Source organism: Passer domesticus, chromosome 2 (genome assembly GCF_036417665.1).
Source record: "Passer domesticus isolate bPasDom1 chromosome 2, bPasDom1.hap1, whole genome shotgun sequence".
NCBI classification, from domain to species: domain Eukaryota; kingdom Metazoa; phylum Chordata; class Aves; order Passeriformes; family Passeridae; genus Passer; species Passer domesticus.
The window spans coordinates 27,559,402-27,585,880 of NC_087475.1; the positions used below are offsets into that span (position 1 = coordinate 27,559,402).

At 40.7% G+C, this 26,479-nt stretch overlaps 2 protein-coding genes and 1 long non-coding RNA gene across 11 annotated transcripts in view; 2 read left to right on the plus strand and 1 right to left on the minus strand.

Moving 5' to 3' along the window:
- The window catches only part of UPF3A (UPF3A regulator of nonsense mediated mRNA decay), a 28,833-nt gene extending 16,683 nt beyond the window's left edge, over positions 1–12,150 (plus strand). For 3 of the 5 annotated variants that reach the window (XM_064407908.1, XM_064407906.1, XM_064407907.1), the window contains 5 exons: positions 2,105–2,160; positions 2,253–2,411; positions 4,257–4,417; positions 7,465–7,759; positions 10,650–12,150. In XM_064407908.1, the coding sequence (XP_064263978.1) occupies positions 2,105–2,160; positions 2,253–2,411; positions 4,257–4,417; positions 7,465–7,759; positions 10,650–10,823 (845 nt within the window). In that variant the 3' untranslated portion in view covers positions 10,824–12,150. The remainder of the gene's footprint in view (positions 1–2,104; positions 2,161–2,252; positions 2,412–4,256; positions 4,418–7,464; positions 7,760–10,649) is intronic. The other 2 variants (XM_064407904.1, XM_064407905.1) reach the window with 2 other exon arrangements.
- A 1,993-nt stretch (positions 12,151–14,143) lies between these two features.
- On the minus strand, positions 14,144–19,141 carry LOC135293574 (uncharacterized). Its single transcript, XR_010355662.1, has 3 exons — positions 19,047–19,141; positions 15,573–15,754; positions 14,144–14,737 (listed from the first exon to the last, which is right to left on the minus strand). It is a non-coding gene; the product is annotated as an uncharacterized LOC135293574 (long non-coding RNA).
- A 57-nt stretch (positions 19,142–19,198) lies between these two features.
- The window catches only part of LOC135293567 (septin-10-like), an 82,040-nt gene continuing 74,759 nt past the window's right edge, over positions 19,199–26,479 (plus strand). Inside the window, exons 1-2 of one of the 5 annotated variants that reach the window (XM_064407887.1) lie at positions 19,199–19,325; positions 19,674–19,974. The gene's annotated coding sequence lies outside the window, so the exon portion shown is untranslated. The remainder of the gene's footprint in view (positions 19,326–19,673; positions 19,975–26,479) is intronic. The other 4 variants (XM_064407893.1, XM_064407888.1, XM_064407889.1 and 1 more) reach the window with 4 other exon arrangements.

Consider the following 26,479-nt stretch of genomic DNA (forward strand, 5'->3'; position numbering starts at 1 on the left):
AAATCAGAGGAAATCAAACTAGTTGTTTTATTTTCCCTGCCATTCAAAGCTGTGGCCATTGCTATCCAATACAAAACCAAAGATTTCTTCAGCAGGTAGCATGTTTATAGCAAAATTATGTAAGGGTTTAGCTGTGTGTCCAGTTTCAAAGGTGTTACTCCTGCTGATGTCAATGAAGGATGTGCCCAAGACTTTGCTGGCAGAATTGAGCCTCACATGCTCAGAATTTCTCCATGTAAAGTTACTACAAACCAACATGTTTTATGCATCATGCCAGATGTGTTGACTGATCAGTTTCCACATGACAGAGAGATATGAAAGAGATTTTCTCTGTAGCAAGATGAAGATAAGCAATTTCTTCTGGTTTGTTTGTAGACAGCAAGATAAAATGTAAAGTTTTGCTGACACAGCTCTTCATTTAGTAATTTTTTTTTTAAAGATTCTTAAACATTTTAGGAAAATGCTCTTAGGTTTGTATTTGCAGTAAGGCACATAAATAAGATGGGTAAGATTCAAGTTTGATAAACATTTTTTTTCCCCCCTTTGTCTTTTGGTAGTTCTCATCACACACTGCTTCTCTCCCTTGAACTTCAAGTTATAATTTCTCATTAAACCTCTTGCACTACAGTCTTAGTCATTACTAGGGTCAAGTTCTGAACTCTCAGTGCAGCTTATCCTTTCCCCAGACCTTCCAGTTACAATCTGTGATCTCTTTCAGCATGTAAAGGTGCCCAGAGGCAGCCACTGGTCAGGCAGGGGAACTTAGGGAGCAGGAGAGAGAGGCAAAACCCAGATCTGAGGAACTGGAAGGGGGCTCTGGGGACCTAAAACTTGTCAAAAATGGTGGGCAGGTGGGGAGGATGGGGAGGCATGGAAAATCTAGGAACAGAGGGAGAAAAATATCAAATCAACAATCTTTATTGGTTGTTGATTCCTACCACTGATACTTGCTAAAAAGAAAGAGTGAATCCTATCAGCCTTCCCATTCATAACTGTGTAGCAAAATTTTGTTATTAATGAATGTGTTGCCCCCAGCATAATCCAACTTTCAATGCAAAAACATTTAAATATTTTTGGGATATGAATTGTGTCTAGATTTTGGCCATGTCATTTCAAATTTGTTGAAGACTTTTCTAACTTTTTTTCTTTCTTTTCTTTCAAATTTTGTCATATATTTCAATAGGGAATGTTTTTCTGTGGTGTGAGGGAGAATCCAATACATAACTATAGAGCAATTTCAAGTAATAAACATTTTCTGTTTTGGGATATCTAAAACTGACAAAATTTGTTGTAACTACTCACAGCTATAAGTACAGGCTGAATTGAAGTCTGAATTCAGTACTGACAGTCATGAATAAAGAATTTGATGATGTTCTCCAAGTTTTTGTAGAATTTGGGGATGGTTCAGGCAGGTGACTTGATTTCAGAGCATGGAGATAGCTCTGTAATAAAAGAATGGCTGTGTGATCCAGTAGATGAGACCTTTTATTAGCAATTTTGGAAGCCACAGTTTTAATGGATGTGCTAATACTTTGCTGTGTAACCTGAAACAAACTGCTTATCTGTTATTCCTCCTGTTTTCCTGTGGAAAGGTGAATACTAAATGTCAGGTAAATCAAAATGTTATATGAGACTGAAAATGTTTCCTTCATTATGTACTTTGAAAACCAGGATTGAAATGTGCTATGTGAGATTACAGTAATGTGGGCTGTATATGAATGACAATATAGCTAGGTTTTGATGTACAGAAGTAAAATGCAGGAATAGATTCTGAACACATTTCTTTCTTTCTTTTGGTAAAATAACCATTCAGTGAGCAAAAGAGAAAAGCCATTCTCTTGAACTGAAAGGATATGATATTTAATTAAATATCAAATAATCGTGCAACATATTTCTGTTGCTTCTAATGCTAACAGCAAAAAAGTAATTAAGTGTTTCTAAAGCAGAACGATGGGAATGCCTTCAAAAATACATGAGACAAATAGATTTATCAATGACTTAGCTCCCTTTCAGATAAAGCTAGAAAAAGGGGGTTAATACTAAAGCAAAGAAATGAGTACATTTTAGGAGTTGAACACTATATCACAAATTTTTTGTGTTTTAGCTAGAAGAACAACACCCCTTTTGGAATATATTAAAAATAGAAAATTAGAAAAGCAGGTACGTTCAGACTTTTGCCTGAAGTTCCACCTTTATGTTTCATATGGTTTTCTGTTGGACAATTTACAATTAATCATTATTGAACTCTTCAGAGAATACGAGAAGAGAAAAGAGAAGAACGAAGGCGGAGAGAATTGGAGAAGAAACGTTTGCGGGAGGAAGAGAAAAGGAAGCGCAGAGAAGAAGAAAGACGTAAAAGAAAAGAAGTGGAGAAGCAAAAGAAGATTTCTGAAAAAGAAATAAGGATCAAGGTAACTGAGATCAGTGAAAAAAATTATTCTTCTTTTGAAGTTATCTAGAAGTTCTTTGGTATCTCGGTGTTTGTTCAGTGTACAACAGCACAGTGTGGAGACACCAAACCAGTTTTGACTGGAAGGGAAAGCAGTGTAGGGCTTTGACAAAGTGTTGTTTGAAGTGTGACTGATGGCCTTACTTACATGGTGTGCTGCTGCAGTTAGAGCAGGTAACTCAGACAACTCTGCTGCATTCTGTGCCAGCATTACCTGACAGACCCAAATTGTTCTGTGCCAGCCTGTTGGAAGATTATTGTGGGTTTGATCCCCATATGTGCCATTCACTTAAGAGCTGGACTTGATGATCCTTGTGGGTCTCTTCTAACTCAGAATATTCTGTGATTGTGTGTTTCTGTGAAACATAGCTCTAACTTTCTGTCATGCAAATCTTCAGTTGGCCATGTATGCAGAGACACATATTTCTGTTTATGCTCAGAACTGATGTATTTTAATTGTATGCTAATTTCAGGTTGCACTGCTTTTCAGCAATCTGAACGGATTTTAATGACATCACTTAAGAGGGTGTATCTTGTGCTATGAAGTCAGGCCATATAAAACCATGTTATTTCTGTAAGATTGCATAGATAAAACTGTTCATCTGAACCAAATTTTTTGTTATTGGAAAGGCTTTATAGGCTGCTGTGAAGATGACATTTGGTATAAAAATCTGTAGCATAAAGCAAGAACACAGAGACTTGACTCAGATTTAGTGGTGGTGAGAAGCCACAGAACTGTGGACATCTTTCCTCATTTGTTCTTGGAAAACAGTTTACTTCACCTAAAAGTATAAAAATAGCAAATTCTGAAGCTGAATTACATGTTTTTCATATCTGGGCATAAAAAAAAAATACTCTAGAAGTTCGTAAGAAAAGGGACTTAATCCTTAAAATATATTACCTAAAAATGCTTGTCCAAAAAGCCCCAGTATTCATGACATATCTGTGGTGATATGACCCTGAAAGCTATTTCTGTCTCTGAAAGAAAAGGAAAATATTACCTGAGACAAACGTTATAGAAGTTTCAAATATTGGAGTAGATTAACCTGTGTTCATTTCAGAAACAAAATGATGGAATGGAAAGACTGAGGTGTTCTGCCTAGAATTGATATGGTAGGGTAATAATTTGAGACAGTTGGTCCTTCTATAAAGATTATGCCTGTAATACTATACTCTGCTGAAACCCTGTATGGGTTGCTATGAAAGGAACAGACTTCTTGAAAATCCTAATCTTCAAGGTGAAAATGTAATGACTTCTCTTCTGCTAATATCACAAGTTTTTCCTCATCTGTATTTTTGTCAGGATGTATTAAGCACCTACTTCTACATGCTTGTCTATCCCAATTCATGTGACTCACATTTTATACATAATATTTCAAGGAGTGAAGTATTAATCCCTCTCTCTTTGTAGTATTGTAGAAGTTCTACTTCTTATTTTATGGGCAATGACATTGAGCTCTGTTACATGATTTCTAAGAAACCATAGACCATAATAATGTCTTTATATTTATAACTCAGGAGAAAAGAGTAGGTAAGTGCTCTGGGAAGAATAGGTAAGTGCTTTCTTCAGTATTCTCCACATATTTGAGTGTGCAGTTGAATGCCTGTTAATGACTGTCACTCCTTAGCAAATGTAAACCACCCTTTAAAAATAACTTTAAATTTCATACTTGGTAAAATACATTCCTAGCATGTAAATAAGGTATCTCCAGTCTTAGCAGGTTACTGATATATTTAGTACTTGTTAAAATGTCTGTACAGTAGAGAAGAATAATTTTGCATCACAATATAAACAATTATCTCTTAGCTTCTCAAGAAGCCTGAAAAAGGAGATGAACTGGCCAGTGAAAAGCACAAAGAAAAAGGTGAAGAAGCTGACATTGAGGAAAATAAATGGGATAAATCACCTGGATCTGGGAGTATAAAATCCAAATCTTTGGAGAGTTCACTAAAAGAAATTAAGGAAAAGTAAGTAATATTTACCTTTTCGTCTTTAATTTAGATCTTAAATGCTTTCATCACAAGGCTTAAATATAAGTGGTGCATTGACAAGATATTCTGTCGCCAAAGAGCCAATTTCATTCTGTGTGTGAACAAATCTCTTCCTGTTGTTTTGGTAAAAGGTGTTTCGTAAAAACTTACTGACCTGATGGCAGTATTAGTGGATGCAATTTGTTGTTGGTGAAATGCTATGAAATCCCTGATTGGAAGGATTTCTGCATGAAAATGCAAGTCATTCAAGTAATTTTGATTGTTGTTATTTCACCTGTTCCCCATCAAGAGCTCAGGTAAGGCTTTCCTTCCATTGATCATGTCAAAGACTAAATTGTCCACAATGCCATATTTTTCCTTCACGTGTGGGTTGGCTGCAATAAACCTATAAATGTTTAGGTAAGTGGGACAATGGCAAAATAGTGAAGCTGTGAATGAAAGCCTTATGATAGATACAAGCAGTAGGTTGTCTCTGTCTCCTGCTGCCTTTTGTGTTACATTTGCAATGGTAGGAACAAAAGGCATAGCTCAGTTCTATTACTGCTGTAGCCTGGAAATGACTCATCTTACAAGTGTTTTCAGCAGCTGGTTCTCTTTCTTGTCCTTTGGCACATGAGTCCCTTTGCAAGCAGGATCTGCCCGTAAGATATGCAAGATAAATAATGAAGAAAAATATGTGTGTTCTGAATGTTCCTGAAAAATTCCAGGTCCTGAAACTCTGAAATTGAAAATATTCAGCAACTTCTTTATTATGATGGTTTTCAAGAAAGGAAACAGAACAGGCTCAACAGAAACACTTGCAGGGGCAAATCAGTTGTTTGCTACTTACAGAATGTTTCAGGTTGGAATGGACCTTTAAGATCATCGAGTCCAACTGTTAACCCAGCACTGCCAAACTGCCATTGTACACTGTGTCCTTAAGTGCCATGTCTTTTAAGTACCTCCAGGGATGCTGATCCCACTACTTCCCTGGCTTTTTATGGATTAAACTTTTGGTGGTGCCATGAAACACCATTTTTTGCTATTGATGAAGTAAGTTTAATTAGACATTAATGTAGATTTTGCTCATGTAAAACAGAATTAATTTGGCTGCACAGGTACAATAAGCATTACCTTGTGTTTCCAAGTGCTGTTTTCATATTGATTTTTAGTGGGTAGGTAGTGAGCTATGAGATATTTCAGCTGGATTGAGATTTAGAGTTGAAACTACTTTGTCACTGACCCAGAAATTGGTAATAAGCTGTAACTGCCAACTCTACCTGCAGGAGACTGAACTTCCTGTTTGAAACCATGTCAAAGGCTTGGTAGCAATAACTTCCTACCACAAATCAAAATCTTAGTAGATGCATAAGTTACATGGTCAAATACGGATTTGAAACTGCATCAAACAGAAGTGCTTCCATTCCCTTTACTTCTATTCATTTCTGCTTTCTCGGACTGTGTAACTTTGTCTTCTACCTATACTCTGAAATTGCTTACCCTGCCATTTCCACTCTTGCCTGCCTGTTCATTATGACTGAATTTTAGGAATCTACTTTAACCACTCTTGGAACAGGAGTTTGTATCCCTGTCACCTGCCTGCCTTCAGACAGAGCACTTCTGCCCCAACAGTAATAGACAAGGGAAGAGACAAGTATCAGGCAATACTGCAGCAACAAATTGAGGGGATCTTTCTGGCTTTTTGGAAGGTCTTGCCCTGATCCTTGCTAGGACTTGGAGTTAGGTTCTGGAATAGCTAATATAGTATTATATGTAAATATATCCATGCTACAGGTACAGGGTCTGTGTACCTGTGGTTGGTTCAGGTGTCTGTGACAGCTGGGACAGATGTTGCCTCCACGTGGTGAATGTGTTATGCTGACACACGATCAGTCTTGCAAAATGATGAATAACTTAACTTCTCATTCAGGTTCTGCTCTGAGTTTCAGCTTTTCCTGAGATGGAGACCCTCTTTTGGCAGGCCTACTAATGCCCAAGTTCATGAAAGATGCTACCAATTTTCACATTTCTGTTATATGAAAAAGAAAAGTTATATATATAGATACACTTTTATTTGTATTAAATAATTCCAAATGATTCACTATTTGATCACCACTAAAAAATCTCCATCCTCTCTGATTCTAAGTAACTAACATACATTCTATGTTAGTTATTATGAGACTAACGTAAGTAACTTGCTGTTTCAATTTTAAGTATTTATACATATGTAATGAAAAGAAACTGCCTGTATTTGTTCCTTTTGAAGTTCAATCTATTTTGTGATCTTCATTATTTGCAGTCTTGCCGTATGAGAGAAACACCCATTTGCTGAACTGGAACAATGCAGTGAATAAGAGCTGAGAATTTTATCAGACAGGCAGCAAAATATTGCCAATAGTCTTTATAATATAAACCTTTACAGCATAGCAGAAATTAAGTATCATGTTGTGGTAAGGTAATGATCTTTGTCGAAATAAAATATGAAAAGGCAGGCTAGATTATTTTGAGGCATAATAAACAAAAACCTGGAACATAAGTATTTATTTTCACAAAAGTCTTCTGCAAGTTATGATATCAGTAAATAATTTTTGTTATGCAGAGACATGAAATTCACAAATTGATACGTGATACCTGCACAATTCCTTCAGATCATGAATGTTCCTGTTCAAAGGAATACTTGCATGCATGACTCGCCTCAGTGTCAGAGTACAAGAGCTAATAGTGCAGCATGTGTTTATATGAAGGGTATTGGGGAGCTCTTGATAGGATTTCAAAGAAGGATAGAAGGTGAAGAATGGGCCTTCCTCAACAGTTGCACAAAAGCTTGGTAAAGCTTTGTATGCAATTCTGAACCAAATGCATGGGTGGACATACATGGGTGAGACATTCAGCATTTAACCCTTTGTGATGAGAAGAAAACAACCTTGCTATATAATTTATCTACACACTTTTGAAGTCAAAGGAAGTGTTTGACTTGTATCTTTCTGTAGCTCCTTTTTACTGTTAATTGTTTGGATTTTCTTTCTTTTCATACATACTCATAGGTCACAAAATGATAGTGACAAAGAGCAAAGAGATTTGGAGAGAAGATTTCGAGAAAAAGAACCTGAAAGACAAAGGTATCGATTGGATGATGGCAGAAAGCATAGAACTCACTATGAGTTTGACAAGTTTATGAGAAGGAATGAAGAAGAGCTGAAATGGGGGAAAGGATACAACCAAGACAGAGGGAAGAAAGGGAACTACAACTACAGCTTCACTGTGGAGGCAGTAGACAAACTGGGTAAAGAGGACAAGTGTGATGACATGGCATCCAAAAAGGAGCGCATAAGAAATAAGGTTCTTTTATTCATTTAGGATAATCTTTCATTAGTTAATATGGTTCAAGATCACAGGTTTTAACTTCTGCAAATTCAGCATAAAGATGCTTTTTCAAAAGAATTCCTTATCTCATTTTCAGTAAAACCCAGATTTCTTTCTGGATTGTTGTCAAAGGACAACAGCAGTTAAAATAAGTTAAGGTTGCAGGCTCATTCATATTCACAATATATAGAAGACTTTCTGTCTTCATTTCATCCCTGTCATTTGAAGAATACTATTCTTGGAAGCCTTACATTTTATAAGTATATTAAAAATCGTTACACTTCTGGTGTGTAATGGAATTTAAAAACAGTGGCATGTTAGTCTTTTGAAAACGTACTTCCATTACTCTCATAAAGTAATTATGTTATGGATTTACCAGGCATTGCTTGGTAGAGCAACAATAAGGACTTAAATAAATAGCTAATTCAGAGAGCATGAATGTATGGATTCTTAAGTATTGCATACCTGCTAGTATGAAAAGGCTGTCATTTCATCAGGATAAATTTATCCTGATAGCTGTTGTCAGAGGAAGAGCAGATGCAAAACCAGTGTGAGCAGAGCCTGTATCAGGGTGTGTGGTAGAGCTGTCCCTTATTGTCTCCCAGAGATATGGGTATAATTTTTCTTGGGCTGGCTGATTTCACGCATGTGCCAGTCTTTTCAGGATGTGGCTCTCCTTGTCAGCCCCTTTCTCTCTCTCTCTCTTGATCCTAGATTTTCCTCAAAAGATGACCAAAACACTGTTAACGTAGAAATTTATTCTGCATGTGAAACTCCTTTCAAAGCAAGTGACTGATCTGTACTGTGGACTAAGGCTGACAAGAGTAAACTGGTCATATGCAGAGTGAGTCTGCATGGAGTGTGCAAGGAAAAAGTTCAGGTGGACTCACTGTGCATGTGAAGGAAGTCATCTTGTGCCAACACAGAAAGCCTGGTGTGCCCTGAGGTGTTTTTTTATGCAGAGGTCAGCTGGGCAGGATGGCTAAGATTTATCTGCATTTACACATTAGCCACTTTCCGCATCAGTGGCTCTACATTTTTCTGTAGAACAGTCAGAAAAATGGCTGGTTCAGAAACAGGAAGATTGGAAAAATATTTTTTTCTCATTCTTGCCATGCTCTTCTTGAAATCTGTCAAAATGATCTCCAGCCTTGGAATTGGATGGTGGGTCTTGGGCCCTTTTGGCAAGTTTTAAGAAGCTTCCTGCTTTTTATTTCTTTGCATCACACTTCTGGTACCTTGCTGAGTCCCTGGATTAGTCCATACTTAGGACTAAAATACTAGATTTGTTCCCTAAAAAAATAAGCACCATCAGTAAAGTATTTTGCAGTGTGGTGACTTTTTTCCTTAGGGGCTCAGTTTTACAACTTAGGTATAGCATTGACAATGCCAACACAAATTTTAATCAGAGATAGAACCTCTTTCTGAAGTTTGCAGGAATTAATTAGAAAATGGGAAATTTCCAGTGTAAGTAATGTGATAGCTTTTATACAAACCACAGGCTACAGAGGCTGTGGCAGGAAAAGTCATGTGGATCCTTTATCATAAACTTTCTAAAGGGCACTGCTTGAGGATCTACTTTTATGCAGCTGTTTGGGATATGGAAGAGTGTGTTATACATTTCATACCACACTGCAAAGCACTAACTAGAATGATCTAGTCATAAGGCTCAGTAGTGAATCTTGACATCTGGTCTAAAGAGAAGGAGAAAAAAAGTGGGTGAAAAAAAGATGAAAGAAAAAGAAAAGGGGAAATGCACATTGGGAATAAGAAAAAAGAATGAAAGAACAAAAATCCCGAATTACTTCAAAGTTACTTATTATTACTTATTATATTACTTCATTATGAAGGAATTGAAAATTGGTATAGTTTGATGTAGGACAGTTTCTGTGCCCTGCTACTGTCTTTAAGTAAGGCTGCTGGCTGTTTGCTTAACTTAACACAAGACTGATCAAAAAGCTCAGGTATTGGTGAGCTTTTGGTTGCTTCACAACATTATTTGAAAGTAGAATACCCTTACCAGGAAGAGACTTCTTAAGCAGAGTTTCTAACTGGTGTGTTTTACTAATGAAATTTCAAAAATAAAGAGTGCTCTGAAAATCACCATTCTCAGGTTTCAGGTGTCTTTTCCATGTAAACTGGTTCCTTCTTCCATTTTCTCAGGATGAGAGCAGCGTGTGTATGATTGGGTCACTCATACAGCCTGCACATACTCAACTTGTACTTACTTTGTTTATTATCAGTGCATAGATTCCCTTGCTCTCATACTCAGTATGGAAGGCAAGATGAAGTGGAGGAAAAACTGGGCAATTTTATTTTGATGTGTATAATTCAAATGTGCATTGCATGTTTAAATTCTGGTAAGGATTGGGTAATGATTGGTGATGAGTTGAGGATAATTTTCTAGCTGCTACCTGCTGTCTGTCTTGGATTTTTATGCTTATATATAATATTTGACATTTCATCTGCAGAGTTGCAATGCACAGGCTATTGTTCTTCTCAGCTGATGTTAGTGAAGGTAGCAACATTTCTTTTGTTTTACTTGTAAATAGCATGTTTGATAATTGCAGTATTTCTCCTTGTTTGTGTCAAATGTATCATAGGATCTTTAATTTTTAAAGCGTTTTTCATTTTTTTCAAAATATTTGGCTCCCAAGAATAGTGTTATAAACAACACATATTGAATACTAGATACTGAATACCCAGTCAATTTTCATTACATGCCATTTTTTTCCTGGTTCTTATAAAATGTAAAGTAATTTAACATAAAATCTACTTTGTTCATAAAGATTCAAAACTTTAAAATTCCACATATGTGTCCCACATGGGTTTCCCAGAGCATTAACCATTATCTCCTTCCCTCTAGGATCGTCCAGCCATGCAGTTGTACCAGCCAGGAGCTCGCATCCGAACACATATGGGACCTACAAGCAAAACCTATGACTGCAGTGGGAAATCCTTTGAAGATGCTCTTGATAAAAAGTATGAGGCAGATAATTCAGCTGGAGCTGGTTCTGAAAAGACTGAAGAAGCAGAATAAAACAGTCTGGGGGAAAAGTCTTGTGAAAAGGAATGAATTTAAGATTCAGCATCATCACAAAAATCCATTGGGCTGTTTCAGAATTCCACAGGCAATTGCATCACAAAATAATAAAAGCTCTGTCTCTTACTTTCTATAAAATAAAGGGAAGAGTGACTGGAGATATATAAAATATCTTACAGCAAAGTAATATTGTTGCTTTTTTACAAAAAGCGGCTCAAGCACTCTTTGCCTAATTTAAAAGCAGTTCAAATATTTTATTAGATTTACTTTGAAATAGAAGGCCCTCTAACAATTTTAAGGGAATATTTATACAAGACTTCAGAGAAGCTATGTCAACTTCTTGAGTCTAAAAAAATGAAACGTAAATTTGCATCAGTTTGAAATCTGGCATTTTACATGTATTTGGTGCATGACATGAGGGTCCCCAGGACCCTCAAAAGGCAAATTCCTTTTGAGGAAAAGGAAGAGGCAGGGGTGGGGGCTGCTGTAGGGTGTTGTAGATGGACTCAGTGGGACCAGCCCTGGGAGGAAGCTCTGGAGTGGTGTTTGCAGGATGAGGCCCACAGTTTGCACAGTTGTGAGGAATGTCCAGTGGTATCTGTACCTCATGGTGTTTACATTGGTAACTGTAACTGTATTGTCAGATAAGTGTTAGTAAAGCTACAAGTATGTTGTTGGAGAGTTTGTCATTTTCTGAGCCACTTTTGCCTTTTATGTTTTAATAGATTCCTTGTGCTTAAAACAGAAGACAGCTAATGCAAACATCAGCACATTAACAATAAATCTGGTTTTAATTAATTAACTGGTTTTTATCGTTCTGACACTGACTTTTGGACAAAAAAAGTGGTTGTACAGTGATGACTTTTTATATGCTAATATTTCATATAAGTTGCAGTAACAGGATTTAGAAAATGTAAAATACATGCATTCTGCAGTTTTATTTGTAAAATTAAACACACATGAATGTCAATTGCAAGCTGCCATTTTGTAAGATACAGGCCAAATTCTGCCCTCTAAGGCAGGCACATATACATGTGTATGTGTGGGGGTGTGTGTGTCTTCTGTTGGTTTCAATGATAGACGTGTGTTTATGAAAGGGCAGGATATGTTCATTTCTCTTTCATGGCTGAAAATTTCTCAGTTGTCTAAAACTGAGACCTGCTTTGTCATTGAAGTTAAATAGTAAGATATTATTTTTACATCCTCTCTGAACATTTTATTATTAAGCATAACATCTAATTGTCCTAGACTGAAAATTATTTATTGTATTTTACCAGATATTAAGCATTAAATAGAATAAAAGCAAAAAAGATTTTGACTATGATTTTGAGATGTGATACTGTGCTATTTTTTCATCTATTACTCGAGAAAAAAAATGAGTAAGATGCTGTTATACTGCTTTGCATGCTTCAGAAGCAGATAAAAATACAGTTGAGAAGAATTTTAGTATCAGGCTACATAAGTCAGCTGCCAACTAAAATTACTTTAAGATTAAGTAAAACTGCTGCTAGAGAATCATCTGGGTTTAGCTCCATCTAAAGTTTATCGCATTTGCCAAGTTTATCCTGACTGCAAGAGAAAGGATTTTGTCATGGTGGCTGAGCCCTGGGAGGGCAGGCTTTCCCCTCAGTGAAAAATCACGGCTTGAGCCAAGAAAACTTGTGAGGAAAATTCTGCATAGAGCTGGGCACAGCTGGGATTTCACCAGATGAGGGTCTGCTCAAAAGCATTTCCCACCTTTTTTTGATGCCCTGTAGTTCCTGGAGCAGGGGGTGTGTTTCACCTGTGAGAGGGACTGGCAGGACACAGAGGAGCTGTGATTTTGCACATGCTCACAACTCAAGTTTGATATCTTTTGGCTTTCGGGCTTCTTCGCCACTTGCACCTGAGTTCCTTGGTTATAAGCACCTCTTGATAGTATTATACAGAGCTAACTAAACACAGGAATTTTGCAGTATTTTTCATTTGGGTCTTCTTACTCAAACCTCATTTCAATAAAAACTGTCAGTGCTTAAACACTTGTGTCCATCGGATCAAGCTGGAGATTCAGGTCAAGACAGAAATTTCTGCAGCATTTTGGCAAATTTTTGTGTTCTTGTGAATGCAGGCTCCTGTCCAAAGAGAACCGTTCCTTTGACTTAGTTATTCATATGGAAGGAATATTCAGGACATCCAAATTTGGATGTGGAGAGTGCAGTAGTCAACATCTGCACACAGCTGCAGCTTGAGCTTCATCCCAAGCTGCCTGATGGCTTGGCAGTGCCACTCTAGGAGCCCTTGGGACAGCCTCTCTTATACAGCAGGTACTGGTATCTATTCTTGCCACATCTGAGAGGGGCAGTAGGAAGCACTGGTTACCATCAGCAGGATCTGAGCATTGCTATGGCCAACTACACCTGCCACAAGTAGCTCAGGAGAGACAGGAGCAGCACAGCAGCCCCAGGAGCACCAGGAGCCCAGGGTGCATGGGAATGCTGCCCGCAGGCTCTCTGCTACAGTGTGACCCTTCCTAAAACAGAGGAAACACCATCACTAAGCTTCCCCTCTCTGCACTTGTGGTCATCTTGGGCCGTGCCAGCAGGACAGCCTGTGCCTGTGGAAACAGAAATCAGGTTTGGGATGGGAGCTTGTGCAGCCATTATCTGCAGAGAAGACTGCCTGCTGGAGTTGAGCATGTGGCTCATAGGAATGCTGCAAAGTACAATGGCTAAAGCAGGAGAATACATTTCCAAGTCCCTTCTCCAGTGTTGCCTGCACAGGAATGCAGCAGGGCCTGAGCTTGCTTCCCTTGCTGGAGGAGCTGCCACCTGCTCTGTGCTCACTTGTTCTTTTATGCTTCTCCCTATGACATCAAATAAATGCAGGCTTGCTGCCTGCCTTTGTGCAAACTCATCGTGGCGTGAGAGCTTCATTGCCACAATAGTAACTTTGTTTTGCAAATTCAGCTTAGCTGAAAGTAGAGAAGCATCCCCACAGCATGGGAATTGTGTCTGGTTACATCACAGATGACTTCAGTGCCATCTGTTTTCTTGCTTTTCAAATATAATGTTCTACATATAGAGAGCTTCACCAAATTTCTGTTGCCTGGTTTCTCATTGAATTCCAAGGTCATTGACATTTAGCAAGATGGAAATCACTCTGTCTGTCAAATGGAGATTGGGCTCCATTCTATCGTGATCTATTGTGTTACTGGAAACTGATGTGGAATGTAAATATTCAGTAAAAATCCCTGCATTTGTGCTTGTTGCAGCCTTAAAGAGAAGCTTATTCAACTCCAAACACTGTACTGACAATTTCACATTCAGTTTATAAATACATTCTGTTGCTTCTTTTAATTTAATACCAAATGGCTCAAAGTTGTTTGTGAAGAGTCTTTGGAGGTCCATTCATGGTTAAGCCAACACTCCTCTTCATGCTGAAGGCAGTTTGTCTGCTGGCATTTATTTGCAGTACTGCAACTGAACAGCCCAAACAAAAAGCGTGAAATATGAACATGACAAAACCCACTCACTGGGCACAAAATAATATTGAACATCAGAATAAAATATGCCTAAAAAGGAAAATGGAGTAGTACTTCCCTCCCCAAACTTGATGGAATGTTGAAAATCTGTAGAAAATTACTTGTGAGTTGGTGGTGTTGTTTGAGTATTATATGAGGAGAGGAGAGACTTAAAATTCTCAAGTTACTTATTTATAACTGTTTCATTAGAAAGAAAAAGTATCTGAAACAAATGGGAAGCCAGAATCTTGTCTGATAATTTCTAAGTGACTTAGAGGCATTCTATCTGTCTTCTGTGCCTCCACTTGAGTTTTTCATTGAAGTTCTTGAAGACTGAAAATGTCATCTTACCAAGTGCTGGTTTCCCTCTTAGCAGTTAAATCCTCTCCCAAACTTCTTCATTGTTACATAGCTAAAAAAAATAATTAAAAATTCCAGATATATTTTGTGATTTACATATCATTAGGCCGTACCTGATCTCCTGAATATGCCCCATTTGCATATCCCATCCACAATTACATAAATACTATCAGAGGCTCATTACTGTCACATAAATACTACAGTATTTTGATTCAAATTGACACAAACACAGAAGACATTGGACTGCAGTGTTCTTTGCTCAATTCCAATTAACAGCCTGGATTATTTAAAAAAAAAAACCAAACAAACAACATTTGTCCAACACACTCCAAAAGGGTAAAGATTAGCAAAAATGGCACATAGACTCATGGCTCATGGTCCATGTAAGATCCATAAATGTCTCCCAGCATATGGAGAAGGCAGGAAACACATGCAGAAATATGCAGAAACATACAAATTATATGCAAAAGACACAGTTATAGGCGATCCCCCCCCCACCTTCTCTTTAAAAATGTTGATATAATCTAGAATCAAATATGAAGATTCTGCATAGAAGGTGAAAGGGGTGGGCAGGTGCTGGGTCTTTTAGGGTATTGGTGTTTTAGTTTTTCTTCTGCCAGGATCTCAATTGCCAACTCTAGTGAACAAATTAGAAAGTAATTCTGGAAGGCTCCAGCTGGCCAGACAGGGGGTTTGGCTTTAGATTGTCCACAGCATGGAGGACTTGGCCTGTTACTAGTGATCTGTGCCCAGGTATGTGTGTGTTGTGCTGCTCCCTATATCTGGCTGTGCAGAGATGGTTCTGCTGGATGAAACTGAAAGGAAATTCCACCTCACCTTGTTTCTTAACAATAAACTTGAATATGGACACCAATATATGACATTACCTGTTGGAAGTTCTTGCACAGTTTTGACAGCTGTTGGAGGTCATCAGCATCCAGAAACAAAAGTATGTGTACAATTGTGTTCTCAGGCATTCAGTCAAGAAAATCAGGATATCAAAGGAGAAATGGAAACGCTTTCAGGGCTCAATAGGCTCAGTGTTCTTTCCTTAACATTTAACAACATCCTGAAACACAAAGATTAAAGTTGCTTGTATAGTGGAAACTTTTAAATTCCTAAATTAGGGATCAAATAACAAGGAGGAAAACATTTGGGAATATGTTACATAAGGTAAAAATTTATTCAGGGGTATTTAGGTGTATCTCAAGTGAATTATGAGCCCTTCATAGCAACAGTGTTAGGTAACATTTGTTGCTCTATTTGTTACAGTTACTACTGCATTAGAAAAAGGCCATTTCAGGAAGTAATTTAGAGGTCTAAGGGAAGGAATTGAATGAAAAAATAGCTGTCTTGATGATTAAACTCCACACCTTCAAAAAGCCTGCTGGCATTTTTACTGAGAGACTTCACAGGTGAATATGGTCATTTTCTACATGTTGCTTATAAAAAAAAATCTAGAACTGCAAAATATATTCAAATGTTTTTCACAATAATATTAACTGAAAGGAGGGAGACTTATGAAACTTTAGCATGATTTCATAAATCAAATTAAATCCCTAGATGTAAAGGAAAAAAAAGTTCTAAACAAGTTAGAAAGTTTAACCATACAGTAAAAAAAGTCTATTAAAAAAAAGTTATTCACTGTGGTTGCTTGAGATGTGTTCTTTACCTATGCTCTGTAATTGCTAATCCAGCAAAAAATCTCTGTGGGATTTCTTTACCTCCTTTGAGAAAACTTCTTCACTAGGTTGAAAGGCAATTCTCCAAGTACTCCAAATCACTTACAGGTAACAATAGCATGGAAAAAGTTTACTCAGTCTGTCTAAGAAAAAACCTAATAAATGGGGTACACCTGGTTTATCTGGAATTTAATTAAGTGTTTCATTCCATTCTCAATGGAAATTATTCTATTAACTACAGTAGCTGGAAATTAATTTTAAAACTGTAAGATGAGTGAGAGCACTGGCAAATCAGAAAGATGAAAAGCTCAGGATCAAGTGAAAACGACAGGTTATTAGCTGGCCTTGGGTTGACTTTACAGCTATTTCCATGAATGAACAAAGCAGGATTTTGAGTAATAAAAAACAGACAAAATGCAAGTACAAGGTGGATGAGTAGCAATTATGTTCTTAGCTGAAGACTTGGATGGAAACAATCAGTTGGTTTTTGTTAGTCATGGGAAAACCACAATCCCCAATGATGAATGTATAACCTGTAGTCAAAGAGATATGAGCCTGGGACATGACTACACAGCAGACCCAGAGGGTATCTAGCCTGCAGTGCTAGATTTCTCTATGACATCTAGATGTAGAAAAAACAAAGAAATTCCTCGTCAGTCAGTAATTATAGTTAATCACTACACTTCTGCTACATTTTCAGACCATGGGCAGGATTCATTTTGTTGGAAACTTAGATAAGACTGGTGAAAAATACTGCTTCTATCCAAGCAGCCAGGGGAGGTTACAGATCACTGCTAAATGGTGCCTGTCACAGAGACAGCCCTCTTGGTAAGGAAATGATGCCGAATGTCCAGCCCAAACCTTCCCTGAAAGAGCTCTGAGCCATTCCTACCTATCCTCTCTGTGGGTACCGGGGAGAAAAGCTTAGCATCTTTCCCTCCACCTCCCTGCTCTGGAAGATGTAGAGAGCAATGAGAACGTGTGAGAGACTGAACTATTCAGAAACAGTGACTCAAAACATGGAGAGATGTTTTGTGTGGAGATGCCAGGGTGCTTGGTTGAGATGGAGCAGGTGAAGTTTCAGTTGTGTAGTGGCTAAACCTCTGATCTGATAAGACACAGGGTGAAAGATGGGCTGTGAGTGAGGTAAGAGCTGGATCCTGGGGACAGGATTGTGCCCCTTGGCATGCTAAACTGTGCTTCCTTGCACAAACCACTGGGCTGTGGGGCCCAGTGGTTTGTGCAAGGAAACACAAACCACTTTGTGTTCCTCCTACCCCTGGGAAATGCTGGGGAACTCACGTGTGACCTGGGCGGGTTCATCTCTGCTGATGGGATGCAATGGGGCACAACTGACTCGACTGCGCTGCTGGGATGGGCAGCTGTGCTGTCTTAGAAGGTGTGGAGGACTCCCAAAGTGTCCCATGATCTACAGTATTACATGCCTGCTCCTGAGGAGGCACCTGATTTATATTTACCTGAACCAGAGTGAATATAAACCCAAGAGATTATGTGTTCTGCCGATTCCTCCCCACCACTTCTTCGGGACTTCCCTCATCACTCAACCACCACTTTGACCAAGACTGTATAGCAATCAAGTCTTGTTGTGAGGCTTAGGGTGGTGAGATCCTTACACTCTTGTTTCCCTTCCCTTCCCTTCTCCTTTCTCTCTCTTTCTTTCTTTCCCCCTCTCTGTGTCCTTGGGTGATATTGTTGCAGTTTCATATTGCAATGCTTTCATCTTCTATTACTATAGATAATAACCACCAAAACAGCTCCATACCTGTTTTCCTTTGCAGCCAAGTTGTTCTGTAATAAATCCTACATTGTTTATTTACAAATACTGATCATTCAGTGTTGTTTCACACTGATTTGCCCCAAGGGATCTAGCAACAAGAACGTGGGTTCTGTCCTAACAAAATGCCACTCATTCTCCAGAGAGTCTTTCCTTAAGCACTTCCAGGGAGTACCCATCCCTGGAGTTGTTTAAGGAAAAACTGGACATGATTCCCAGTTCTGTGGTCTGGTTGACATGGGGGTGCTCACTCACAGGTTGGAGTTGATTTCAGAGGTCTTTTCCAACTTGTGATTCTGTGATTCTGTGAGTCTGTCATTCTTTCCACACTGGACAAAAAGCATTGCAAAACCTAAGAGACAGAAAGCAATCCCTGAACTGGGGAGTCCAGATTTGGACACACAATACCTGAGGTGTGGCCTATTCGGCACCCCTAGAACCCTGCGTACCTTTCTGGGCCCCTCAGCTGGGGAAGGATGTTAATGGGTGGATGCAGAGAAGAGCGATAGAGTGCGTGCCCTGCAGGGAGCGGCTGAGGGAGCTGGGGCTGCTCAGCCTGCGGAGGAGCAGGCTCAGGGCAGCCCTTACGGCTCGCTACAATCGCCTGACAGGAGGCGGTAGCAGCCTCTTCTCCCCAAAAACCAGCCACAGGATGAGAGCACACAGTCTTAAACGGCATCAAGGGATTTTTAGGCTGGATATTAGGAAGCATTTCTTTACTCAGAGGGTGATTGGTTATTGGAATGGGCTGCCCAGGGAGGTGGTAGAGTCACCGTCCCTGGAAGTGTTTTAGGAAAACTGGACATGGCACCGAGGACCATGGACTTGTTGACACGGTGGTGTTTGGTCACAGTTGAGGGTCTCAGAGGTCTTTTGCAGCCTACTTTGTGACTTTGCGTCTCTGTGTTTCAGGGATTCTGGAATTCCCTCCGCGCTGGACAAACCCGCGGTGCGCTCCCAGACGAGGCCGGGCCCCCTGGGCGGCAGCGCCCCCTGCCGGCGGGCGCGGAGGGCGGCGCTGCCCGGCCCCGCCCCCGTCCCCGCCGCCGCGGCCGCGGCACGTGACCCGGCCCCGCCTCCCGCCGCCGCCGCCGCCGCCATTGGCGGGGGAGCCCGGCCCGGCCCCCCCGGCCCCGCGCCCGCCGTCCCGGAGGTGCCGATCGGTGAGTGCGGGCGGCCCGTCCCGCTCGCCCCCCGCTCCCGCCGCCGGGCCCGCCGCGCGTCCCTCCCTCCCCCTGGGCATCGGGCCTGGGCCTTCCCCTTGTCCAGCCCCCGCCGCGCGGGGGGCGGCGGCGGCTGCCGGTGCCGGCGCGGGGGGAACAAAACCGGCGGGGCCGCGCGCGGGAGGGAAGCGGGAGAGGGGAGGCGGCGAGGGAGCGCGCCCGGAGGGGCGGGATGAATGGGCGGGCGGCGCGGCCCCCGGCCCCGGGGGTGCGGCCCCCGGGAGGGCCGGGCAGCAGGGAGCCGGCGGCCCCGGGAAAGCCGAGCCCGCAGGCACCCCCTTCCCGCAGGAAAGTTAAAGGATGCCGGCCGAGCGAGGAGCAGGAGGAGCACGCTGCCGGTCTGCTGTCCTGGGATAGCGAGTTCGGCACGGGACGTGTCCCCGGCGGGACCGGGCCCTTCCCCGGTGACAGAAATTGCTGCCGGGAGCGGCTGCGTCGCACGTGGGAGCGGAGAAGCAGGTGCAGAGCCAAGGCTCACGACAGTCCTGGAGAACACGTCCTGGGAGCTGGGGCTGTTCAGCCTGGAGAAGAGGCTGCTCAGGGGGGACCTTCTCACTCTCTACAACCACGGGAAAGGAGCTGTAGCCAGGTGGGGGTCGGCCTTTCCTCGCAGGCAACAAGTGACAGGACGAGAGGACATAATGTTAAATTGCACCAAGGGACGTTTAGATTGGACATTAGGAAGACTTTCTTCACTGTGAAAGTGAAGAAAGTGACATTGAAACGGACTGTGCAGAGTAGCGTTGCAGTCACTGTCCCTGCAGGTGTTTAAGGAAAGACTGGACGTGGCACTGAGTGCCATGGTCTGCTTGACAAGGTGGTGTCACTCATAGGTTGGAGCTCGATGATCTCAGAGATCTCAATGATTCTATGAATTTTTTGCAAGTGAGGAATATAGAAACTTTGGATTTCACACTTCTCTAATATTCCCTTGAACCCCATATTCTTTCAGGGTAGTGTAAATGGAATTCTTAGCACGGTAAGAATTCACAGCCTTCATTTGGTTCTTGACTAGATTGCACTGCTCTAGTTGGTCTAGTGGCACTTCATTAGCTCAGGTACAGCACTGCGGCAGTAAGGTTTTTGGGGGATTTTTGGAATTCAGCTGGAATTGTGAACTTGGAGTTGGCTGTAGAAGCAGTACATGGAATTAATTTCTTCTCTCTTGAATCTGTCACAGGTACATTGATTTTACTCTGCAATTTAGACTGTTGTTAGATCTTTTATTGAGAATTAATGTTGTGTACATTTGTCATTCTCTTAACAAAGATTGAAATATTGCAAAATTGCTGCAGTTCTGGGTGCTTTGTTTTTCTAAAGTAATCTGTATGTGCCTCAAATATTGTCACTTCATATATCTCTCCTGGCTTTAACCTTTCCTGGAAACATGGAACTTCATAATGCAGTGTTTCTGCCTGCATCTGCTGCATCCCATGTTCTTAGCCTATCTTGGTGTTTCAGTGGCTGGTTGGGTCAGAGTGTTTGTGCCTTCTGTAGCTGTGCAATTTTAAAGACCTTGTTCAGCAGTTGTTGCTGGTGGAACTTAGCCTGAGTAGACTGGCTGGTAGCTGGGAGTTCAGGCGTGAGGCTGTGGTCAGACACTGTGGACACTTCTGGACTAGCAGGAGCATAGGGCTGCCTGTCTTGTTCGTGGTGCCTTGGAAGTGATGTCCTTAGGTGCTTGGTGTGTTGGTAGAGTGCCTGCTGTGCCCCTCTCTGGGGTGTTTGTGTGCAGCTTCCTCTGGGAGCTAAACTTCTCTTTGTCAGTCACAACACAGGGATGTAGCTTCAAGAGAAGCATCATGCTGCCACCAGACTGCCATTCACTTTTTGGCACTGCAAGAACATGTAATTTTTCCTTTTGCTTAAACCCAGCAAAAGTCTGGATCTGTTCCTGCTAGCAGAGGCAATGATGCCTCTGTATCTCGCTGTATCTCGCTTACTCAGGTTTATTTTGCTGAGAACAAATTTGCCATTGACCCTCCTCACTGACAGAGGGTTATGACTGAACTGTTTGTCTGCAAGAAACTTCCAAGGCTGATGAAAATCAACAGCGATCCTTCCTGTGCAGTGACTGGTGTGGGGACTCTTATGTGCGGTTGTAGTGCATTGCAGAAAATCACAGGGTTTTTCTTCTGGATCATTTTCCCAGCTGTGTTGGTGTCATTAAAGTATGTTGCATGTTCTCTATCTGCTTGTGTTTCACCAGGCTTGATTGTTCTTTGAGAGGAAAAGAGTTTCAGATTCTTCTGCCACTGAGAACCAAGACAGTCTGATTTTGAACAGTGATGTGGCAGACTACTTGTTGCTGTGCTCTGAATTTCTTCATGGAATGTTAAAAGAAATCTAATTTTCTGTGCTCACAGACAGTCTAGATCTTTAGCTTTGAGCCCTTTGTTGCTTCCCTCTGACAGTCACAGCTTATCTTCAGTAGAGGAAAAATGCAGGTATATATTAACTGTTGCAATGCTAAGTATAGAATGTGTTTTTTAAAAATTACCAGGAATGATTGGAAGACTTGTAGCTATGAAATTGGAATGGAGTTAAAAAGTAGAGACATCTTGTTTGCTGCCAGAGTCATGTTGTGCCAACACTGCATGGATTCCTTCTTATATGTAGGTATCTCCTCTGCATTTTTGCACTTTTCTTCCACTGGGAGGTTTTTGAGAGGCTGTAGGAAGTATGACTTAATCTTAAGTGGGATCCTTGTGGGAGATGGGATACAGAATCCAGGAACCACCTCTGACATGGCTGGATGTGTTGGCTGGGAAGACTTCAGGAGGTCTCTCCTCTCTGTGCATTAGCTTAGGGCGCTCCTATTGCTCAGTGTAACGTGAACTCAGCAGGAACTTCTGATGCTGTTTGACTCCACTCTGTGGCTGCCTTGTGATACTCATAACCAACTTCTGGTTGAATTTGTGGTTATCTCGCTGCCTCTGACTTCCTGGATACTTCTTCTTTCTGCCAAATCATGACTTTAGCCTCTTGGCTGCTAAGAACAAATCAAGAAAAGCAGTGATGGTTGTTCTTTTCTCAGGTAGATACATGCCCTCATTACCAATCCTTTCCCCGTGCTGTTTTTCTGTTTTTCCTCTGGTGGAGGAGATTATGGCCAGAACTGCAATGTAGAGGACAGGAACTGGTGTAAGGATCTTCAGCATCTCAGTGGAGAGAGAAGAGAGTTGGTGGTAGGAATCTCTGTGTGTAGGTTCTAAACATGCCTGAAGAAGAGGGCTTGGGAGAGGTGGCTGATGGAGCAGCAGTAGGGACTGGTGGTCCCACTGCTGAGATTTGTGTCTCTTCAGGCAGCTTTAAACTGAGTGATGGACATTGATCTGTGTCACTTCAAGTCAGCTAAGAGCTGAGTTGGTACTGATGCTGTTTCTGTGCTTGGCATCTGAGGATATAGTGAGCTTTTAGCCAGAAGCACTTACCTGTTCAGGTAGATTTCAGTGGGAAATGTCATGTCTTAGGAAGACTCTGAATGCGTCTTGGCTGTCTTAAGTTAAAATTTAGTATTGCAATCCCCAGAATCTTAGTTGGATCACAGTATTTTGTCTTGAAGGCAGGATGTGGATGCAGAACAGGCATAAATGCTGGGCTTCAGGCTTCTGCTCTGGTTATAGTGTTCTGTTTGGCTGCATGTGTATTTGTTTTCTCAGTGTTGCAGCCATGGAAAGTGAGAAAAGTAGGAGGGAATGCAGAAAGAGCAATTAAGGAATGTGTTGTGCTTTGTAGTGTTACAGTAGCATGCAGGACAGCCTCAGTTATAGCCACTGCTGCACTGCACATCCTGTTACCTGAGACTTCAAATAGGGGAATGCTCAGGTGTCCTTTTTACAAAACAGGGTGTTCAACTAAACAAAGTGGCACAGCAGTTATTTGTACTTGCAGAGGTGGCAGCTTCTTTGTCCTCTTAGGAGTATTCAAGAAGTCTTGAGAGATACTCCAGTGGCCATCTGTCTTCTGCTTTGTTTAATGGAGAAGTTGTTGCTTGTGACAATTTGATCTCTGTCCTGAAATTCATACTTTTCCTCAAAGAGCTTCAGAGGACTAGAGTGATGTGATTTAGTACTTGGTCCAGGTCTCTGCAGTGCACATGGAGCACCCTGACAAAATCACACCATTTATTTAATAAAACCTTTTTGTGTGTTTGATTTGCAGCAGCACAGAACTAGCTCCCTTTAATGTCTGTAATAATGCATTTACTCAGACAGAGCATGGTCCATCTCTCTCAGTGTTGCCAAAAAGATGCTGCTGAGCACAGATTACATCACAGTTCATGCAGAACCAACGCCATGGGGACCTGGTTACTGAGCATATGGTTTCTGGGCTGGCTGGCTCTGCTGGTGTGGGACTCTTTAGAAAATGTTGTTCCTTGCACTTTCACCCAACTAGGCAAGCCGGGATCCAGTGCAGAACAAGTTCTGATGCAGGAGCTGATGGCAAAGAGCAGTGTGAAGCAGAGTCATCTGTGTGATAAACCTGAGTGCAGAGGAGGACAGCATCCAAAACCATGAAGAGAGACAGTGGCACTGGAGCTCAATATTGAGAAGGAATCTGGAGGGATTGATAGGAAAATCTTTCAAACTAGTTATTTAGATCTGTGCTAAGTGAACCAGCAACATCTCAGAGTTTATTCTTCCAGAAGTGTTTCAACAAATTTAAATTGACAAGATGAGTTAGTAGGGTCTCAGTGCTGTTTGTTTCTATTTCAGTAACCCTTCCAAAACTAGTTTTACTATTCCATGGGCTTGTGGCCTAAGGTGCTGCAATAGCAAAGAGTTGTCTTGCTCAGTAGGGTGCCTCAATTAAGTGGAGATTTCAGCAGAGGAGACAGTTGCTTCAGCAACTGCCAGACACAGTGGCAGTTTTGAGTTACAAAACTAAAAATGGTGAGTGATGGCAATGTGAGACAAAGTATCCTCAGCTCTTTAAAATTATGTCATTTCAAGCAAAAGGCTTGACTGTCAAGGCTTGACTTTTGGATGTCTGGACTGTGCCTGTAATTTCTTTGGTTCCAAAATAATCTCATGGTCAAAAAAGCTTAGCAGCAATGTGGACAATTTGTGGAAGGGAGCCACTGACTTTTTCTAATTGTTGTATTTGTAAAGGAAGTGGGAATTTTCATCATAAAGTAAGGTAGAACTGAATAAAAGAAGAGGATGGGGGGTGGGGTGAAGTCTATTTCAGTGAATAACAAAAAACTGCAGCAAGGGCAACAGGTGACATGTGAAGAGCTGGGAAATTATGAAGAGAGTAGAAAAGATTGTCTGGTAAACTTTGTAATAAACTGTGGTAAATTCAAATTAGAAAAGCCTTTTTTGGTTTTTAGTGAAAAGAAAATGGATAATTCAGGATTACAACCAGTTTTGGAATTGACAAATTCCCTTTCAAGTCTAAAAATGTGATTACTGCAGTATGTCTTCATTATCCTAATTATGTTCTGCTGTGATTTGATTAAAAAAAAACCAAAACCTTTTTGTTTTGCTCATATCAGCAATTCAGAAATTTTTGCTTTCAAATTTAAATTTTCCTTTCCTCTCATTGTCCTGAGTCCTGCAAACAAAATATGAACTGTAGTTCATAAAGATTTGCAAGTCTTTTAGAGAACTAAGACATGATGTGCTGTGGGTTTTTACAATTGGCAAGTTTTCTCTTGCAGAGATACAGCCCAACAAGCACTGCTGTCATCTTTATTTTGTTTTCATCTTTTACAGACATAAAAAAATTTGTTCTAAGATGTTGGGAAGTGTTTTGGGTCAACGCTGAATGTGGTGTGGGCTACAATTTGGGGTGTCTTTTGTATGGCTGCCAGCAGTGCTGGGAAACTGCAACTTATGCCCCAAAGGCCCTTCCACTTCAGTGTTGGTAGAACAGAGTAATTACTTCTCATTTGTAGCTAGGCTGTGGTCGGATGCTGTTCATTTGCCTCATGGTTGTAAAGCAGGTTCCTTCTTAAAGCTCCGTTTGTGGTTCCACCGGGCTTCCCAATTGGAAATCTACCTGTTCCTGTGACTCAGTGTGATGTGCGTACACACAGTGCACACAAAGGAATTGCTCCATAAGCAGCTGAGCTAGTAAACCTGTATTTCTTAAAGATTTGTGCCCTCCTGCTCCTCAGCCAATCCTTCTTTCCTGGTTTTTTGCTCTATCCGTCTCATCCTTTAGCAGCACTGCCAATTTTTGCTTTCATTCTGTCTCTACCCCAAGCCCAAAGCAACTCACTGCTGTAGTATTTTGAATTCCTTCCCCTTTTCCTTAATTACAAGCTGAATCAGATACTGCTTGCTCTGAATGTTTCAAGACTTTTTGTGGAGAGGCTAAACAGAAGTAGTTGCTGCTAAGTGGCATATTCTGCCTCAGTGGAGGCATTGCTTGCATTCTCTAGTTCCTGATTTTCATGAAAGGTGTAGAAATGCAAAGTAAGGCTGGATTGCTTTGTCCAGTTTGATTGGCATTGACTGTAGGGCAATGTGTTTGTGTAAGCCTCATTTCCATAAGAAACCAGGGAAAAATGCTTTAGGAATAAATTAAGAAAACTTGCTTTGAATGCATATTTTTAGACTTGTTAGTCTTATATATATTTAGACAGGTAAATTAATGTTAAAATTAAACAACAATTTTGAGTGTTTTGAAGCAATGTGTTTTACAACACCCCCCAAAATTAGGTTGATAGTTTAGCTTGATTAATCATGTAATTTCAGCCTACAAGGAAAAAGTGTATGCATTTTGCTTAAATGTCCTTTTTTACCTTCCACTTTCATGTCAATATAACTTACAGAATATAGCTAGACTTGGTTTTCTGCTTATTGTAGTAGCTAATCTGGTTAAATTCTCTTGGAAATAGGGGAGTCTAGCCAAATCATTAAAATCTATTTACATTTGGGAGGATTTTTGTTTGGTTTTGGGGATCTTTTTTGTTTGTTTTTTGTTGTTGTTATGTTGGGTTTTTTTAAGTCTTGCAAAAAACACTAATTTTGAGAAATTTCCATCTTTGGGGTGAGGAGAACAGCGGACTGTTAACTACCAGCTGGGAAAAAAAACCCTGCTGTTTTTCTTAAATAGTATTTTTGTTGTTATTGGGGCAACAG